The following is a 21,022-nucleotide window of genomic DNA, read 5'->3' on the forward strand; positions in this document are numbered from 1 at the left end:
CCCGCCCCGTCCCCGCGGCGCTCTCGCCGCCCATTGGCCGCGGCGGCCCCGCCCCCCGCGCGCGCCCGGCCCGGGGAGACGGTCGCGGGCAGGGGGAAAAGCAGGGGGCCGTAAAGCAACGCGGCGGGAGGAGGGGGGGAAAGCGTCGCAAAGCGCGGCGGGGAGGGGTCGCCGTGGGCCGAGCCGCCGGCGTTCCTCCGCAGCCCGCGGGGCAGCGTCGCGCGGGGGCTCCCCGAGCCGCGATTGGCTGCGGGGCGGCAGCAGGTGGCTTCCCATTGGGCGCGCCGCCCCTCGCGGGACGGGGCCCCGCCCCCAGCGGCGCGAGTGGGGCGTGAGGAGGGGCTCGGTTAGAGCGGGGGGGCGGCAGAGCGCGGGGAGGGACTGAGCGGGGAGGTCATGGAGTCTCCCTGTCTGGAAACATTCCAAACCCATCTGGACGCGTCCCTGTGTCACCTGCTCTGGGTGACCCTGCCTTGGCAGGGGAGCTGGACTCGATGATTTCAAGAGGTCCCTTTCAAGCCCAGCTATCCTGTGATTCTGTGATAATTACTTCAGTAATTTTAATTGGAATGGTCTCAGATCCCATCTTTCACCAGCACTTTCTATTTCATACCTGAGCAGAGGTTAGTTACGTAGAAGGGAAGATAAACTCTCACCTTGCTAATACTATCTAGAAAATATGGGCCATACAAACAAATTCTTTTATCTTTGCTCAGTGCACTAGAGATAGTGAAAATGGATGTTTATCTCCCCTGCTTTTCAAAGACTTGCAGCCTCAGTTTTTACAGTCCAGAGCGGGGCTGAGAGTGCAGCCTGGGGCACTGCTACGCTCTACAAGAAGCCCTGGACACCATGGCTGCTTTGTTTCCTTCTGTTTCCCTCTTCCCTGCAGGATCTCAGGTTAAAAAAAAAACCAAACAAAAAACTAAAAAAAAAAACAACCTGCCAAAAACAGAAACAAAACAAAAACAACCAAAAAACCCCCACAAAAAACCACAGAACACACACACCAAACCCAACCCCCTCAAAAACTGTACAAAAAAGCCCCAACAGAAAACCTCTCTTCACCCTTCTCACCCACATTACTTGCTTAAGAGGGCAGCAGGTTTGAGGAAAAGCACTGGCTAATCTCTCCTTCTTCTATATATATTCAGCATATGATCTGACACCCCACAACAAAGCCCCGCTTTGCTGTGTGAGTGGAAGAATTTTAATCCCCTTGGTATATTGCATTTTAAAAGCCAAAATGTAGCCCACCATATTTCTATGGACTACTTAGACTCCAATTTAAAAGCAGCAATGTGAATCTAAATGAGGTCTCAAGGAATCATTTATTCCAGTTGATTTGACATGCACTGACAGAAGGAAGGTCTGTGGAAATCAGTTCTGTATGTTCAAACAAAATTCTGATGTGATTCCACATATCTTAGATGGCCAGGCTCAGTCCTTAATATTACAACTACAGTTATAGAACTAATTTTTAGCCGTACATTGCAAGGCTAAAAATGTAGTCTTATTCTCCTTTACTGAAAATTTGTAAATTTTTTTTCTTAACTCCATGTAGGGAGAAAAAAAAATAATGTGTCTTCATTGGGAACATTGTTCTTTCGTCTTTCTTCCTGGAGTAAACAAGTTCTTTTAACCTTTTCTCACAGGCTGTGCCTATTACATTTCTTAACCTTTTGCCTACTCCATTTGTGTTTACAGCTTTCTTAAGGCATAGCCAAGAGTCACCATGTCTCACTCAAAGCCTTACCAGCAGTGCAGTACTCTTCTCTCATTTTGAGAGTGTCTCACTGTTTGTTTTTTTTTTTTTAAATAGTTAATGGAAAAATCATTAACCTGAAACGTGTCCAGAAGAAAGCAGTCCCACATGACAGGCTCTACCAGTTACACAACAAAACCAGCTAGCAAGGATTTGCTTTTGTTCTGTATGTATTCATAGTGCTTTTATTTGCATACGGTTTTTAGGCTTTTTGTAAGGATATCAAAAACCATACAAAAGATCCCCTTAATGTATCCATAGCTTTTCTTTTCCCCCTTTCAGCCTGTTCAACAGAAAAATTAGATTGGATTTGATATGAGTTTCTCTTGACAAGTTCATGTTAGGTGTACTTTTGAGCATGTCATTCCCTGAGTGAACATTAGCTGGTAGTTCAGTAAATTATTGTAGCAGGTTTTTCTTCATGGTGTTATTTGGTTTGGTTTAGTTTGTTTTTTTTAATGTCAGAATTAGGCCATTTGACTTACAATTTGCTGAGTTTTTGTGAACCCTTTCTCTTCAGACATGTTCTCTTCTCCAGTGCAGGACTGCTCTGTCCTTCCATGACCTGGAGAAAAATCACTGATCATCTCAAACTGATCATGTCAAATTGCTTCTGTGAGGGCCTGGTGGACTTCAGAGCAAGTTTCATTAGGTTTTGCCACACATTTTTTTTCTAAAATATATTCCACCTGTTTTTTTCCTAGTCTGAACTATGCTTCTTTCTATTTTTTTCATGCTAAATTCATACCTATTTTGGGTTATTATTACCACACTTCTGCTTTTATCTGTCATGGACTCTTTCTGCATTATTTAATGACTGCAACTGCCTTTGTCTTATTGTAATTTCTAATGCTTTTATCAAACTCCTTTAATTGTCTTTTTTGTCCCATGATAGTTGAAACTGATTTCATAGCTTAACATTTCTGATTCTGTTATCTGCAAGCTGACACCATTTCTTTATTTTCATCTACTCATATGTCCTTTTGGCTATTTACTTGTTCCCTTTTGATTTTTAGGTCATTGTGTGAATAAGACAAGCCGTGTATGTCCAAGGGTGGCTCCCATGTCTCTTCTAATCAGAACAAGTAAGTGTAGCTTGGTTTGGTTTTCAAACAGACAGGTCCCATGCAATCTTTTATCCCTTAGATTATCTTCACAAATACCCTGCCTGCCACTTCCTGGAATTTCTTCCTGACATTCTCATTGCTTTCTTTTGTTTCTCATTAGCCTTGTACTTCTGACCTTTGCAAGGAGATACTTCTGAAGTCTGTTAGGCTCTCCAGTTATTCTTCTTATTTTTCCTCAGCCTTTGGCCAGGTCACTACATTTTTAGCTTGCTTACTGACTTTTGTTGCTTTTGGTCATTAAGCTACAGCTTTTCCTCACTGGATTTGAAAGCTGGTGTGCCTGAATTCCCTCCCAGGTTTTTAGCTGATGGACTCTATGGTTGTCCAGCCGTTACTCTACATGGAATACTCTAATAACAGAGGCTTTCTGTAGACAGCAGTTCTGCAGCTCATCATCCCTTGCTGCCAGCACATGTCTGTGCTCACAGCCTGTGGCTGGGGGTATGGAGGAGAGCATTCCTGGATGGAGCATTGTTGGCTCCACAAGTCTTCAGTGCTAGCACACCCAGGGATGGTGTTTTTGCCCACAAGAACACATACATAAGGTAGCCAGGGCTGGATGAGCTTTAATAATTTTTGGTAGTATCTTAAGTTTTGCCCTCTGTGAGGAGGTGAGCTGTTGGATGATTGGTCTGTTAAGCAAATGAATACTGTGTCTCCCTCAGAAGAGAGTCTCCATATCCCATTCCCCATTTCCGGGTGTGGGGGTGGCAGGGGCACTCCTCCTAGCTGCAGGAGACATATGGCTCTTCCTGTTCTCCTCATCCTAGAACTGCATCTCAGGAATTAGTACTTCTTGACCTCAGTGAATGCAGATCCAGCTGCTGAGTAAAGCAGCCTGCAATATTTCTCCTTTTCAGGCATCTCCTGTCTTCCTCTTGACATGCCTTTGCAGGCACATGCATGGTGGCATGTGGGAAAGAGGAGTGTTCTACCTGCCTGGCAATAATGGACATTGCAGAGCAATCTACTAATGCTATGCAGTAGTTAAGCTTGACAATAAAATCAGCCCTAAAGGATGTATCTGATGCAATTCTTAACAAATATCTCTGGGGCAAAACAGTGGTGCCCTTTCCCATCTGTGAAAAGAATTGCAAAAAGCCACTATTTGGAATGTTGCTTGACAGACAAGGGAACAACGATTAAACAAGTTGTTCAAGAACCTGTGACTTCAGGACTGAAGGAGTTAATACTTCCCTGCTGTGGTAGCTCCAAAGTTGCAGAAAAACATAAAGGAAAGATACATTGCTTGGACAGTCTTCCTAGACCTTGTAACGAAATACCTGTTCATTAAAGTGGGCAGAAATCACCTGGTAGGTAGACAAGATTGACTAGAGCCACTATGACATTTAATCAGGTGCAATCTCAAACTGAGCCAAGCGGGAGCACAGCTTGATGTGACACTTGCATTTGTCTTTGCATCTTTGATTACGGGTACATTATCGCTACATGCTGGCATGAGCAGTTTTATTCCAAGTGGAGTACACAGCAGTAACTGAGTAGAGTGAACACCTGAGAATGCCAAGAGGGGAGTCTGTGTTATAGAAATAATGAATAACGTCTGTAAAATGCATGCTCAGTGCTGACATGTTTGTGAAGGCATCCTAATAGAAATAAGACTTCAGTATTAGTCTAAAGAAAACTGAAATAAATGCTTAACAACTAAATAACTCAAGAAGAAGCTATACCTCATTTTAAAAAACAGTTCTTGAAATTCAGAAATCCTTAGTGCTGAAAAATACGGTTACAGCTTCTAGAGATAAGAGTTCTCACTGTGACTGACGGTGGAGCACACTATTGCACAAAATCAGCATATATCATTTGAGAGATCCACAGTTTCTGTGTAAAACCTGATCAAGTGGGATAAATTAGTACATTATGGAGCTAGAGGCATTTCATCATCTGCAGTTCCAGTAGGATCTGGAGTAGGACCAAACAGCAAAACAAAACATACATTTCCAGCTGAGGCCTTGCAAATAACACAATGGTGTAATTACAAAACTACTAGGAAAAGACCCTGCTCTATGAATGGCCAAAAGAACACTATGATGTAGGCATTGCAATGGACCGAGTCAAGAAGTGAAAAGTAGAAAAGATGCAGGACAGATCTGGAAAAAAAATTCTATCGCCAAGACATAACTATTGGCAAATTAGCTGTTATTGTGGTTAACAATGATTGTAGGCAAGCCAAGCAACGGCTGGGCAGCCGGAACTACAGCAAGGGTGCTACCTGTAACAGTGGAAAATGAAAGTATAAAGTCAGCATAGAAGACAAGCATTTCAGGCAGTTGTTGCAATTATCACTGCTTTCCCCTGCCTTACATGCAAAAAGGCCTGTCTGTCATCATTAGATTACAGTTGGGTGGGGCTGAACACTTGAAGCTTTTATTAGCATAGTTATTCCTGTTATTATAAACTGTCGGTAGAAACCACACAAGCTCTAGGCTCTGGTCTGTATCACGTGTGCGTAGAAAACAGCTAGTCCTGTGCTGTGAAAAGCTGAACAGACAAGGGGAAATTGAACAGACAAGGCGAAGCAAAGTACAGCAGTCTGGCAGAGAGGCAGCTGGGTTTGTAGTGAAGCTGTTCTTTTTCTTGGTGCCTGAGAAGCAGCCTGGGGGCCGCTGCTCAAGGGTGGGGCAGCTCCTCACTGCTGAGCTGACTGCCAGCATTAAACCTTGTGTGAGGGGTGGGAAAAACCCCAAACCAACCCCAAACAAACAAAAAAATACTCCAAACAGTATCTTCCCCTGCTTAAACTTACAGTACAACTGTTCTTAAGGGCAGAGAATTTTTTTCCTAGAAGTCAACCAGCTGTAGATAAAGGAGGCACCCTGCATGAGTACAGCAGAGCTTTCAGGCAGCTGGAGGATGGGGCCTTTATATGATGAGACTGCTTTGAGTCCTCAATTAGTCACACATGGTAAAAGAGACAGATAAAATTGAAGCTGAAATTTCTTAAGCCAGCTTCCTGCTGAAATATGTGTAATAGTGATGGCTATATTGATATGTGTTTTACTGTCAAGAAGACTGATACTAAGTGTTTTAAAGTAATTTTCTGGGCTGAAGTTCATCTTGCAATTTACTCATATATAATATTGCTTCAAATTAAATAATTATAGATTATATTTTTAAACATAAAGCTATATTTCTAGGGTTATTTAGAAGAAATTAGGTTTTAAACATGGGGGAAAAAACTAATTAATGGGTTTATTCACAAGTTATTTATACTTGCAATTGGTAATGTGGATACAGGTACTGGGCTACATATTCAATAAATGGACCTTTAAAACTGTATTTGTTTTTTAACTTATAAAATTCGCTTTTCCTAAGTAAAGAAGTTGTTACAATAAATGGCCATTTCTAATAGTCATGTGTATACTTCCCTGTGAGAAGAAGCACCAAACTGTTGTTTCTAGTACCACACCACTGCATTACTGGTATCCCTGAAGCAATTGTGGAAGATTATCTTGTGTTTGGGAAGGAAGGGATGAGGCTTGCTTATTCAGTCAGGTGCACTCTGTACTTTATACTGCCAAATCAGGTCAGCTGGGGTAAGAGAGCCTTTTTGTGTAAAACTGCCTTGAAAATTCACATCCTTTACTCAGCTGGGGAAACTTCTGTTAAGAGTTAAATGACATAATCACTTCATTTCTGTAATTATCGTGTCCAGAGGAGCAGAATGGGAGGGCTGGTGATGCTTGCTCTGCAGGCTATACCTCCTAGCAGGTGTCAAACCACGCTGCAAAGCAGAGTTGGTTTCCTCATCCTGGAAAACATGCCTTGGGAATAAATCCAACAGCATTCAAAAAAAAAACAAAAACAAAAAACCAAACCAAACCAAACCAAAAAAAACCCCCAAAAAACCAATGTAGAAATACTCTTCTGTTCTATTTTTAAAAACTACTTCCAGTTTCTGAGTTCTGAGGAAGGACTATCAATGATGTGACATGAGCTTCTCAAGTAAGTTGTGAGGAGATTTGCTTTCTCCAGTACTGCCTAGCAAAGTGTGTTCTGGAACACTTGTGCTTCATGAAAAGCGTTAGACACTGATTTTCTCCCAAGCTTTGTATGTCCTTTTTAAAGTGCTTTAACCAATACAAACATCCCACTGATTATAAGGAAAAGGGTAAAGTCAGAGTTCTGACTGATGGCAGAAAGCGAGGTGTCAAAGTTGATAGACACTGGTAAGTAATGACAGTCATTTTAGTTATGTAATCTTTTCCTCAGGACTCATGGGTCTTTATTGAGCTGTATCTAGTATAAATGTAGTAGAACATGATAAAAAATACAGGTTTCTGGCATGGTTTGCCACTAATAAATTCACTGACCTTATGCTCTTTCCTGGTACCTTCGTTCTCCTCAGCCTAAAAAACCTAAGGGAGGCTGGAGGATGGCCAGGAGCAGGGGATAATTCCTGATAGAAAAGTACAGTTCTGTGCTTTTCTCCTCTTTCAGCCCTTCCCCAGTTAAAGAACAACCACGTAAACTACTGCCACTGGAAAACTTTGAACATAAATATTGGTAGACTTATTCTAGGGAAAAAAAAAAAGTAGATTATTACATTTGAGACAGAAATGCATGATTACACCAGGGCTCACTTCAGTCTAATTACAGTATCCTAGTTAGTGTTAAACTTAGGGTCAGTTTTTGTCTCGATGGACTGAGATTTCTCTCGCTCACTGGAGAAATGCAAGAGCAAGATGGTATCTAAGATGTCCCTGACTTACTAGAGGAAGCCAAAGGTCTTTGAATTGGTGATGTGTATCCAGATAGGGACCCTGAAATCACCTTTGGCCTATTTCTTTAACTAAAAGAAAAGGGGGAAATTTCAGTAGGCTACAGTGTATAAACAAACCACAAGCATACACGATGAGTAACTTGAAGGTAAACATGCCAAAGTCCTTTCCAAAGCTACTGGGATCAAAGTGAAATATACAATAGGTCATAGTGGATTTCTACAGTCATTCAGGACTTGACACAGAGACATTTAGGTTTGCAGAAGGCCTAACAGGCAAAAAAAAAAGATTAAATATTCAATTGAAGAATGGATGCATTTTACTCATGTACCCAAATGTGTATGTGCCAAATTGAGTTGGGTGGTTACAGACAACCTCCAAACTATGCACACTGGATCTTTTCTTATTAGAAAGATTTGAAATGTTTTGTCCCACAGACATCTGAGTTAATCTTTATATGGGTATTGATCTTTCCAATAAACATTAATATTAGCTGGTGATGCTACAGCTTCCGTTCACAAGGACTATCTTGTTTTTTACAAGAGATATCTTGTTTTTCACACCAAAGGCCTTATAAATTAAATATTATATCCAAAAGCTACTGATCCTGGGCACCTGGGCTGGACAGTAGTGTCTGCCCTGCACACAGGGGGAGTGTTAGCCCTTACACAGTGGAAGCCAAACCTTTCACAAGTGGCAGGAAGCTCAACAAAACCAAACCAAAAAGATACGTGGAGTAGATCAATGCCCTTACTGTGACCCCCCTCTGTGACTTTGGGGTTGCTTTCTTGCTCAGAAAGTCCCTCTTGAAGGCTGTGCAGAAGTACATTTTTATAACCTGCTGAAACCAGTTCCTTCTCTTCTCTGAAAGCTCAGGAGGAGGCAGTGGGAGCAGACATCAAGTGGAAGGAAACGCTGTGATCCCAGTGCTTGCTAAGGATGCTGCAGATCAGAGCAGCGAACCCCATCAGCTCCTTCCTTAGGCTGGTGTTGGTCAAACCCACACAACCACCTCCTGGGAGCATGATGCAAGCTTCCAGCAGTGTAGGCTTATTTAATGTTCTTTGGACCAAAAGAGGGACTGTCACTTTGCAGGAGGGTGCCCTGACGGAGGTTGCTATGCAGCACTTCCATACTGAGTGGCTGCTCTGCACAAATTTCTGCCACATCATTCCTCAAGAAGGCTGCTACAGCAGTGTTTGTCAGAGATGGAAAAAGCCTCACTAGATGTAATCCTTAGTGTTTAGGTTTACCTAAAATAGTTCTTCTGGGAATTGCTAATATTCACCATCTTGAAGCTGAGGAGTGGGGTAGTGTTTTCCCTTGAGAACCAACTTCTTCAACAGTTGCTATGCATTATTAGGAACAGCATTTACACTTGTTATTTGATAACTTATTTCCCTTCTTCCTTCCTTCATTTTTTTAACCTTTTTTTTTTCCTTAACCTCCAGGTTGCTGTGATTAGAATTTTGCAGCCTCTCTCTCTCAGTGTACATCTCATAGATGTCAGAAGCTGCATAGAGCCAGTCAGTTCATTAGTCGCCACTCAGCTCTAGGCCTTGGTAATGTAAAAATTCAAGATTTTGTGGTCTAATTTTCACTTTCTTTTAAAAGCTTAGTTATAATTGGAGATCTTATTTGAGATTAAAGCCTTATTTATCTCTTTGTTCGCAAAGGTTTCACTCATGTTTGACATCTATTTCTTTAAGGCCCTCCTGTGGTTCACAGGATTAGCGTGCTATTAATGCTATAGTAATTTATTTGGATTTTAAGGCAGTGAGTTTTTTATTATGTTTGGGGAACACCATTTGCCTGGTCTTGTTACAGGTTTTACCGATATTGCACCAACTATGTGGAAGAGGTTGTTCTAAAACAACATTTATAGGTAGTCATAAGCATCACAAAATTTCAGAGTGATATTCTATATTGTCAAAAGACAGAAAATATTCTCCACGTGTACCATAGTAAAGATACAGATTTAAACAGAGAAAGTTGATTGTTCCAGTTGTTTGTGGCTTAAAAATCTTTGAATTAATCTTTGGAGTTCATCCATCAGTCCTGATCTACTCATTCACTGCCAACTGCTCGTGCTAGGGTGATATGAATGCATGTCATATTTGAGGCCCAGAGAGACCATCACAGCATTTAAAATAGATTTCCAGATTACTGCAGGCCTTTGAAGTCATCCACTTGCTTCTGCACTAATCTTTTGTCTGTTAAGGGATACTACTAAAAGTGACACAAAGGGAATCACAAAATCCTTTTCTCTTTTGATGTTTTATTCCAACGAATAACAGCCTCGCTTTTGAAACTACAGTTACCTTATTTCCATTCTGCGGCTGCATGAATTTTGCACTCAGAAATTTGCCTGGTTTTGTGCTCCAGTCTGTCTCTCTGTGCTTCTAGAACATGTGATTTTTCTGCCTGTGAAGATTCTTGTAGACATTAATCAAGTCACCTCTCAGCCATCTGCAAGCTAAGCTGAACAGATCAGGGTCTTTAATAATCTCCATGGCAGGCATTTTGGGGTTTTTTTGTCCCTGCATCTGAACTCTGGATCATTTAAATATATTAAAGTTATATTAGTTGGTGCCATTTTAAAAATGACACTTGTGGCCTGAATGGTGGGGTTTGCATGGTATTTTCTTACCGTTAACATATACTGCCTAATCTCTTCTTCCACTTTCCTTTAGAAGCCAGGGATGAAGCTTCCAGTTACAATGGTGAGGTATTTTTTTTAATTCTTACAGATTGATTTTTAAGAGAATCAAGTGCTTGTTGATGATATGACTGAGAAGACTGGCATTTAAGCATAAGATAGGGCAAATTGCAATGGATCTTCCCCAGTTAGGCATTATATTTAATGAAACATGACCTGAAGAAAGATTCTGTGACTAAGGGAGTCATTCAGCCTGTCTTAGGCTGAGGTTCTAGGTGTTGACTGCATCACAATGAGGGTATTTTTGACTGAATGGTTATTAAACAGTAGAAAAATACACCGAGTTTAAAGGTCATTGAACAATGATTTTTGAATGTGTTGGTGGACATAATAATATACAACACACCCTATTTCAAAGACAAACACTGTACTTTTCCTAATAGACCATATCATGGTACAAGAACATGAAGTCACTTGGGAGACTTCTTGGAACTGGAAATTGTGCAAGTTGTGTGCATGTTGGATATGTGACATGAGCTTCTCATAAAGCTGCTGTCATTCCTGGGCTTGGGAGAGGAATAACAATTTGCATCCGAATTCCAGAATAAATAATCCTCACTTTTGCTTAACTGAATAAGCATTTCTTTTGGCTGGGCCAAAGGCATGCCTACATCTCAGCTGGATATTCCACTTTATTCCCACCCATCAACACATGAAGGAGCATGTTTCTCATTCCTGGACAAAATCTGTACCTGCATGTATTAGTCCACAGATCCAAAGACTGCAGCCCTGTAACTGATGTGCAGCGCTACTCAACAGTGTAACTGATGGCAGCAGGCTGGTGGTTGAAGTGAGACCAGATAGGAAAAAGTCAGCACTGCCAAGAGTTTCTAAAAGCTGATGGGTCACTCTTGTCACTGCTCTGAAGTGAAGGGCAGGTTGTTTCTGTTCTCTGTGTTTAAGCCCCATTGTAACAGCAGATGTTCCTAAAGGGTAAGTTGTTTTAGTACCGACAGGTGAAATAAAGAAATGGATGAGTAAAGCAAATAACTGATTATAACAGAATTTACAATAGAGACAAGAGCCCAGACAGTAATGTGACAATTAGAAAGTCTGGGTAAATGCACTAGAAATCACTGAATCTTCCTTTGCATGCCTTAGCAAGGAGACTATCATTAAAATCGAAGCTGCAAAGTTCTACAGTAGGGAAAGTGTTACACTTTACAGCTGCAGATGTTTTTACTGGTGACCACAGACCCTGAAGGACAGGAAGAATCAATTAGGCAGGAGAGTGCCAAGCCAAAACAATGCACAGGCTTACCACAGATGGTGAGTCACCAGCCTCTTAATAAACTAATTTCCTTGACAAAAAATGGAATTGATCTCAGGCCAGCTTTGGTTGTTTAGAAAACAACCAAAGAGCTCCTGTCCATCTAGATGAATGGACAGATAATCCTTTCTTCCATCTTGTCTCCAGAGAGTCGGAGTATGGCATCTTTAACAGTCAATTCACTAAAGTTATCTGTGAGTAACCTGAAAAGCTGGACATAGCCTAAAATCCTTGTCTTCAGCTCTTCTTCACAGCTTTTAATGCAAAATCTTTGCTTCTTGTGATCTTCAGACATTAGCTGTTATTGTTACTGCCTCTTGTTTGCCTTGCTGTAGTGTCCGAGATGCTCAAGCCAGCAGCTGTGCTGCCCTTGAACATGATGTTATTCAGGCATATAACAGGACTATCTGAGCCCCAGGACAATTCTCATGGTATCTCCTTGTGGGATAAGGAAAGGGAGTGAAGCAAACTGGGATGAGATAAAGGAGGGGAAAGATACAAGAAAGAAATGAATGCTGACTAAAGAGCAAAATTACAAGTCGGAGGGGAGTTGTGGGCTACTGTTTTGAGTTTTTTAAAATTTTAAACAAATGCATACCTCTCCATACAGGGGGGAAAAAAGCATGGTTACTTTCTCATTAAGTGCAGAGGTTTAACATGGTTGTCAATGCAGATTTCCTAAAAGGACTGTGTCTTGATCAGGCACTTGAGTATATTGTAGAAAGCCTTTCTCTCAGACATCTCATTTATTCATTTTCTAGCACTGGAGGCAAAGACTTCATCTACCTGCCCAGGGCCTGGTGTGACCCATGGCTTCCTAACCAGGTCCTCTGAAAAGTTAATATATCTTCAACAGTGGCTGAACTTGGCTCATTCCTGATCATGGTCGTATTACAAGAGGAATTAGAAGAGGGAATGGAAGAGAAAGCCTGGATTTGTTGTTTTTTGGGTTTTTTTCTCTTCAGTTTTCCTGTTTGGATGTTCTTGGTTATGATTATGGTCCTCCAGAGAAGTCTCCTTTTTTAACCACTGGGCCTATAAAGACAGGTGTACTGGACTCACTGGCCTGCCCACCAGAAGAGGCTATAAAACCCACATGACGGACCTGTGGGGCAGAAAATTGGTAAGAGGAAGGTGGAATAGCTCATGGTAGGTGCTGGGGGACAGAGGAAGAGGATGGGGAGGGACATGCATGTCCCAATGATTGAGGATTATGAGGACTAAAGGAGCAGGAATTTTCTTTCATGAACAGAGAAAAGAAAGGAAGGACAGAAGTGGGAGTAGGACAGGAGCAGCTGGTAGGAGAAAAGAGAGACTGCCTACAGTCAGAGCAGAAATCCTACTAATAACATTCCTGAAGTCCAAGTTTGCTTGGTTATGCTTGCTTGGACCTAAATCACATGCTGTTTCTCCGTATCTGGTGCCACATGCTGTTCCTGCAGGGAACCTGAGCCAGACTCACCACCTTTGTTATACTGCCAGGTCTGATGACAATCCAGACATGAACACTGGTGTAACTGTGTGCAGGCTCAGATGTGGTAATGCAAGGAAAGCAGAACCAATCCCTCAAAGTAGGAGGGGTTGATTTTGCTTTTGTGGTCACTAGTAAGTCCAGCAAGCAGAAAAGGCTATGCAGGCTGCTTGCCAGCAACTAGCAGTTTCCAGAGGAATGGTACCTTGGAAGATCTCAAGGGGGCAAGGGAAATTCATGCTAAGGCAGCTTGTGTGAAAGTACTCATTTGTCTGGCACTGAAATCCTAAATTTGTCTAGTGGGTGAACTGTCTGACTGATGGGCGTTTAAGACTTACTTGTTGCTTCCCAAAGCAGAGGTTTGAGTATTGAGGCTGCACAAAGATAACAGTTCCAGGTATAATTTGAATAGTAACTGTGTGCTTTTAATGTGACCAACATATGGCATTCAAACATGACCAGTACTTGGGGACTGGAAATGAATTACGCAAAAACAAGCAGGATCCTTTTCGTTTTTCTTTTCTTTTTATTTCTTTATAAAGAAAGGAAAGGATGGGCATGCCAAACCAAAATGGCAGAACACAGACAAAGGTGAGCACTGAGGCCTCTCCTTGGGGGCCATCCACAATAAACTCTTGCCTTGGTAGGGTACAGCTCCCCATCCCTCCTGCCAGGAGGAATCCAGCATGCAGCCAGCCCTTCAGCACAATCACAGCTCTTTGAAGTTAGTTTGCACAGTTTCACAATACCGTCAGCCCACATCATGGTGGGACAGCAGCAGCTGAGGCCAGCAACATTAGCAGCAGCAACATGGGATACAGTGCACTGAAAAAAGGGAGCAAAGAGCTTGTTTGCAAACGATTGTAGGTAACAATATAGAAAGTCAGATCATCATTCTGCTATAAAAATATTACACTTCATAAAACCATGTACTATAAAAAAAATCTATTCAGAAACGCTGGTAAACATAACAAGTATCTGTACACTGGCTGCCCTTTTCATACAGGAAACATAAAAAGCGTGAGCCTCAGAAATCATCATTTTGTAAACATGAATATGGAGCCTGTAAACAAAGTGCTAGATCATGGTTCATATTTTGTCAAATTAACTTAATACTACCAAGTAAATCCCTTACACACATCATCACCTAATGGCCAGACTCCACTACTGTGACAGGAAAGAGGACTTGACTCCAAGCTCTCCCACTAGAGTCATTGAAGGTGCATATGGATTCAGGAATTAACACAGGAGCGAAGGCAGCAAGATATGGCTCTGAATAGCAAATCAGAAACAATCTTTTAGCAACTGGTTTTCATTTTCTGCACTTCAAATGCGTATTTCCAGTCTCTCCTTTCAAAATTTGCCTTTATCAAAGAGGGTGTGCATTTTCCTCATTTTCCTTTCAGGCTACAGCATCTCTGAAAAATATGTCCGTAACATCCATTTAGGAGACATAATGGAGTACAAGTTGACTCTGTAACTATGTATACCAAAGCAAGAAGCAGTGGTTGAACAGTTCAACACTGAACATCGTGGTTTTCACAACAGAGGATGACAAAAAGGGCCAAATTCTTATTTTTAGACTCTAAACTTCCAGCTGCAAAATATTTTCACGTACAAGCCTTGTGATGACCTGAATGATCAGATGCTGGCTGACATACATGTGTTGTCACCTAGCTGCATCTGGAAATGCAAGGTCTAGGTTCACAAAAATCTATGAAGAGAGTTTAGCTAAAATTTGGCTCTAAGACTTACTGTAACTTTATTTACTCTGTAACATTTTTGTTCTGCATAGGCTTCAATCCACCCTTCATCTGAATACTATGAGTTTTAATTCTGTACACACTGAGAACCTACTTTTAACTTCACTTCATCTTCTGAGTTTAAATTCTCATGTTTTTGCTGACTTTCAGAATAGGAGAGGGTGCGCAATTGTTGGATGTGTCTGCTGTGGACAGACATGGAAGGAGGAGTGTGGGACTGTGTTCAGACAGGAATTGAGGTACCAGAAGCAGATTAGCTGCAGTATTTTCAGGCAACACAAGATTTCAGGATCAGGGTCAGCTAGGAGGTAAGAATATACACTTCTAAAGGAAAATGATGCATACCTCAAAAGAGAAAAGAAAAATGGGCTTGTACATTTTATTTTTTTTTAAATAAACTATACTAAAGCATCTTACTAACATTATTTTAGGCCTTTTATTTTAATGTAAGGAATATCTGAAGGGTTGTGTCTCTTGCCTGTCTTTTAGGATTCAGATATGGAAACCTGGAGCTTATGTGGCTTTTGCTTAAAAGTGTCATCTCTGGATGTTCAACAAGAGAACTTTGCTTATAAATATTTGCTTTGGCATTTCTGATACACACATCCTAAGAGAAGGCTTCAAAACACCTGACTGAAAATAATTTTCCAGTGAAAGCTACGATATATTTTCTGCTATAGGAATCTGCTGTATTTTCTGTGTTTGACTGCCTTACTCCTAGTGATCGAGAAAGCTGTAGCATGCCTCAAAATCAAGAATTTCCTCTGTAAAAATGGATGATTTAAAAACAAACCCTGGGGGTTTTCTACCATTCTTATTAAGTTATCGGTAGCAAAAATATATGCAGTTAACATTATTTCCCCACGACATGCCATCTGTGGCCCTTCTGGTTACAGGGAGTTTATATGAACTTTTGGCCGATTTTCAGTAACCTGGACTTGTCCCACTCTCCATGCACAGGGCTTGGCACTGGGAACCTGCTGCTGGACAAACATCACATCATTTATAGGCCTGACTCTGAGCCACAGCTGGGCTCTGCTCAGCCTAACTCAGAGACAGAGGGACAGAGGGGACACTGAACTTGTAGCCACTCCAGTGTGTTGACAGCACTGTTGGCTAAACTGATTCTGTTGCCCTCCAGCTGTCTCCAGCCATTTGTTCTGACGCACAAACATTTACTTTGCCCCATGGTGACCTGGCTAAGGGAGGTGGGAAAGGACAGATGAGCAGCTGAAATCAAGAGAAAGTGACTGCCTGCCGTTTTTAGTGTCAGCACCTGCATATGCTGGGGTAAGTTCAGCAGACCAACAGCATGAGAAACCTTTGTGCCATCTATGGCCTAGTGGATGTTCCAAACCCTGTCATAATTCCTATCACAGACACACAGCAATTGCATACTTGACCAAGGTTTGGATGCATCTGGAGGTACCAAAGCTGGGTACAAGTTGCTAGAGAGAGCTGAAAGAGTCTGGCTGAAAAGAGAGCCCAGTATTATATCCAGGGTTAGATGAAGCACAGGGACACACAATCTGTATTTTGTAAGAGTGTGACATGTGATGTCATGACATCATGTCACACAAGATGTGCTTCACTCAGCTCTCTGTGCTTGGACTATCCCCAGCATCCTGAGCTCTCAGGGAGCTGAAGAAGATTATTTTGTGGAGAAACAAACCAGAATCTATTCTCATATAGACTTCTTTTTCAAATGTAAAGATTAATTACAGTGTGTCTGTGTCACTTGTCATTTGCTGAAATAGTTAGGCTTTATAAATGCTATCTGCTGTTAAAACTTGCTTAGAAAAAATTAAACAGATTTTAAACAAGGGAAAATTCATGAGGGGCTGGGGCAGTGGTCAGCCCTCCCTTCCAGCAGCATCTCCCACACCTCTGCAATGTACACAAGCTGTGGTGCTGTGTAGGAACTGGGGTAACACTTCCCATGATATTCTTCTTCAGAGCCCTTTTCTTCAGAGTTCTGGAGCTGCAGAGGCGGGGTCCAGCTCTGCAACATGTGGGGAAATGCCTCCTCCCTGCTGGGCAGACACTTCTCTACTGAGCTGAACAACAAAACCTGCACAGATATGGTCCTGTGCAACCTGCTCTAAGTGAACCTTCTTTAGCAGGGGGGCTGGACTAGATGGGTTCCAGAGGTCCCTTCCAACCCTAACCATTCTGTGACTGATTTTGAAGTGGGTCTCTGGATGAGCTGACTATGTCTGTGACAGGTACACTGTGGTATGTCTTGGACAATCATTGCATTGTGCAGCCTGATGGTTAAGAATGTAACTATAATATTTGTAATAGCCTAAGGCACTAGGTCACTTTATGGATCAAAAACTTGCAAGATGGTATGTTCTAATTCAAAGAGATTTTTAGACATTCAGGAGTTAAACATAACATTTAGTAAAAGTCTCTTAAGGTTATATAAAGAGAAAGAGAGAAGCTAAGCCTTTTTCTATTTTCTCCTAGAAAAAAAAGTGCTATTGCTGAGCTATACCATGGCCAGGAGTCTAGAAAGGAGATGCTGGTCTAAAAGCAGCCATTGCAGTAATTAGGCCACAGCCTAGCATCCTCTCCTGGATCCAGCTGGGCCAGGGGAAGTGGTGGGTGCTATGAGTCTGAAATAATGACTGCCAGTGGCATATTCCTCCCTTTCTGCCTCCCTTGGATTTGCTGATGGAGGCTCTTGTATTTCAGTCCAAGTGAGCTGGGACAGTGGAAATGGTTTAATTTGGTTCACTTGACTGGAACAGATCAGAAAACCCTCAGAAGGGCACTTCCCATGGCAAGACTGCAGAGGAGAGACTGATCTGCCTTTGGAAGTGCACAGGATGCACATCTGGGACAGAGGGGAGCCTGAATGGCACAATTTCCTCCATGGATGGGCACAGCCTTTTTTTCTACACCCAGAGTAATCACTAACAATATCAATGACAGATTTCAAAGAACACTGCAGACAAAACTTTCAAGGCTATCACCTCAGCCGCTGACTACAATTCTGTCCCTATTTTGTGCGTGTATTTACATATAGACACATATGCGCACACATCTGGATGCACTGGCAACAAAACCTTAATAAACAAAGCCCACTATATATATGTAAGCCTATAGTTATTTATAGGCTTATAAAGTAATTAATAGCATTAAGATGTATGAGTCTGTATGTGTCTCTATGATAATAGCTGGTGGATCAGGAAAAGGTAAGTCAGGAAGAGATTAAAACCATTAAACTTTGGGAAGAGCAACATCCTGTAAGCTTGGCCTAAAATAATATTCAGTTGGGGAAAAATGCTCAAAGAATTAAGACTGACTATATCTAGAGGGAATTAGACTTTTTCCAGTGGTTGTGAGAGAAAGCAAACTGAACCAATACAAGATGACCAGGAAATCTCAGAGGGAGACAAAAACTGTACATAATACTTGCAACACTTTTTCTGCCCATATACAATACAATACAATTACTCTGACCACTAAAAATACATTTTGTTAAAACAGCACATAGCAGCTCGGACCCCACAAAATCCAGCCTTCCTTCCAGGTTGCCCTTTGCATCCTTATGCCCACCTTGCCTTCTTCCAGGACAGAAGTGACTTCAAGAGAACCAAGGCCTGGCCAGAGCTATTCTGCACCAGCCAGGATATCCCTGTCAGTGGATATCCTCGCAGCGTGCTGTTAGCAGAAACACGCGAGACTTAACTTCTAACAAGCAGAAAATTCTAAAGGCAGCAAAGCTTAGCCAGAGGAGAGAATATGGGCTGCTGTGTGCACAACCATGAACACCCACCTGCACGTTTACACTCATCGGTCCCAGCTGATTCAGCCTCTGTGTGAAGTTTCACAGCATTGTTTATTTTAGAAAAGAGAAGGGCTTCAAGGAGAGCTGCTTTGCAGTGATTCTCTGTGCACAGCACATAAACTTGAACATTAAATATAAGTTTAAATTATTAAGAATAAATTTAAATTTAAAAATAGACTAATGCAAACAAACAAACTTCAGTCAACATTGAATCAGAGCTACTTTTAGGAAGAATATTACTATAGCAAATGAAACCCCTTGGACACTCTGAGGCAGTGACCTGGTAATTCCAGTTCAGCACCAAGATGCACAAACTACCCAGCAAGCAAAAATTACCATGTCTAGCATATGAAGCTCCATGTTCACATTTTTCTTTTTTTTTTCCCCTGTCACAACAGAAAAAAGCCAACACAGCACAGTAGATTTTCCCACGAAGCATCTGAGGTGACAAAATTCACTCAGAAAATAAAAATTAACAAAAGCAGTACAAAGAAGAATCCTGGTCAGCTTGTGACCACCATAAGCCAAGATGGGTAAGAAAAAGAATAAAAAAATAGTTCACATCCAGCACCACAAACCTTGCTTGCTTTCTTTGAAACCAGGGAATGAGAAAAAAGTCCATTTTGCAGAGATCATTTCAACAAAAGTTTTCTTTCCCTGGACCTGGAAAATCCAGGTATTAGGGCACAGAATTTTTGTTTTATATGTATATAAATACACATGTACATATTCATATAAGTATAAAAGCAGAGCATCCTCCCATTTCTCCTCATAATTTATTATTATTAAAGCTTGTAACAGAGTTGGCTGAACTCTTCAGAAGTGGGTACTCTCTGCACACACATGGCATGGGGAATTTAGCTCTGCTAGAGCAGAACACCCAGGCAGGGACATGAAATGTTGGGTGATGGAGGCAGATTTGGGTGAACAGCCAGGGGAGGGCAGGGAGCAGTGACTGGAAATGGCCTCTCTTGCTCCAAGATGGCACTCTGGCCTGCCAGAACTGCTCTCAGTGAGCAGACTGGGTGATGGTGTGGGAGGATGGCTGCATCAACCCACTAGGCTCCTGGGCAGCCCAGCCACCCACTGTCTTCTGCACCAGTCACTGAAGAGGGACTGTCCCCTGTTTTGAGAGAGTCCCAGTTTGCCCCCCAGCAACTTGTACACTAGTTGCCTTTGGGTAGTTTTGCCTACTGTCCTCAAAGCCACTCACACCTTTCCCTGCCTCTTGTTTGGTTCCCCAGCCCCCTCACCTAGTCCTCCCAGACCTGCTTGCTGGCCAAGACCAGACACATTTCTCTTGCCTGATCCACATGCTCCTACTCACACTGCTTTACATGAATGCCTTCCCACAGTCTCATAAGACCCATTCTTTTCCTCAGAAGACCAGGTTCTCAGAGGTTTTCTGCTCTCTGAGACTTTTGAGCAAGTCAGAGCTGGTGGCACACTCTCCTCGAGAGATGCTAGCTTCATTCCAGAGAAGGCAGGGGCAAAGTGCAAAATATTCCTCAAAAATAGAAGGTATTTCCACCACCAGCAGCTCTCTCTCCCTCATGCTGTATAGCACTTGTTTCAAATAAGGTATTATTCATGTGTCTCTGCAGCCTTCACTCTTCCTGGGGTGAGTGGAGATCAGTAGATGTCTACTGGTGACCAGCCAAGTCACTTCATCATCACACATGCTGGAACAGCATTCAAACCCAACTGCGTTCTTTGTAGCAAAAAGTGCTTTTCTTGAGAAACAAAATGAAAACTGTTCCCATGGAACATCTTACAGACTCAAAAATAGATTTCCTAGGGTGGGAAGGATGGAGCTCACCTATTTTGTTTGGCTTTATCTCAGTAAAGAAACAGAGCTACCGGCAAAACTGGCACATCTTTGTGAAGTTGTTAAACTCAGGACCCTGGCTGGAATGTAACAAAAAAGATGTGGTGAATGAGAACTTTGCCATACGTGGGCTTCTGCTAGTTCTGGCAATTTCATGTGCAGGTTGTTCAAAAAAGTTCTGCTAGCCAAGTGAAGATTAATTTCTCAAATAATAAGCTGTGGGTTTTCAAGGAGGCCTTTTGGGGGTACTGCTACAATCTGGTAGAGGTAAGTCTTTTCATGCCTCGCCGCTGAGCCAGATTGGAGGACAATACAGGCTCCAGCCTTGGTGCCTGAGGTGCTCGGTTTAAAGCAAAGTAAGTGGCTGCCATTGCACCCTGGAAAATAGAGAAGGAGAAAACTTTGAGCTGAAATTCAGTTCTTTGATGCTTTTCCCTTCCCCTATTCAGTCTCCTGCAAAAACTGTCATTCATGCACAATTTCCATGAAATTATACCATTTAGGCTGGCAGACAGCCAGAGTGTCTCAGATTCAAAGTGGTGAA

At 42.0% G+C, this 21,022-nt stretch overlaps 1 protein-coding gene across 4 annotated transcripts in view; it reads right to left on the reverse strand.

The window, feature by feature from the left end:
- Positions 1 to 13,602: 13,602 nt before the first annotated feature.
- Positions 13,603 to 21,022, reverse strand: part of RPS6KA2 (ribosomal protein S6 kinase A2) — a 285,949-nt gene continuing 278,529 nt past the window's right edge. For all 4 annotated transcript variants that reach the window (XM_042025102.1, XM_042025106.1, XM_042025105.1 and 1 more), the window contains one exon: positions 13,603 to 20,855. In XM_042025102.1, coding sequence (XP_041881036.1) covers positions 20,730 to 20,855 — 126 coding nt within the window. In that variant the 3' untranslated portion in view covers positions 13,603 to 20,729. The remainder of the gene's footprint in view (positions 20,856 to 21,022) is intronic.

This window comes from Corvus kubaryi, unplaced genomic scaffold, assembly GCF_017639235.1.
Source record: "Corvus kubaryi isolate FWS band 111438036 unplaced genomic scaffold, C.kubaryi_AGA036_p1.0 37266, whole genome shotgun sequence".
Classification (NCBI taxonomy): Eukaryota; Metazoa; Chordata; class Aves; order Passeriformes; family Corvidae; genus Corvus; species Corvus kubaryi.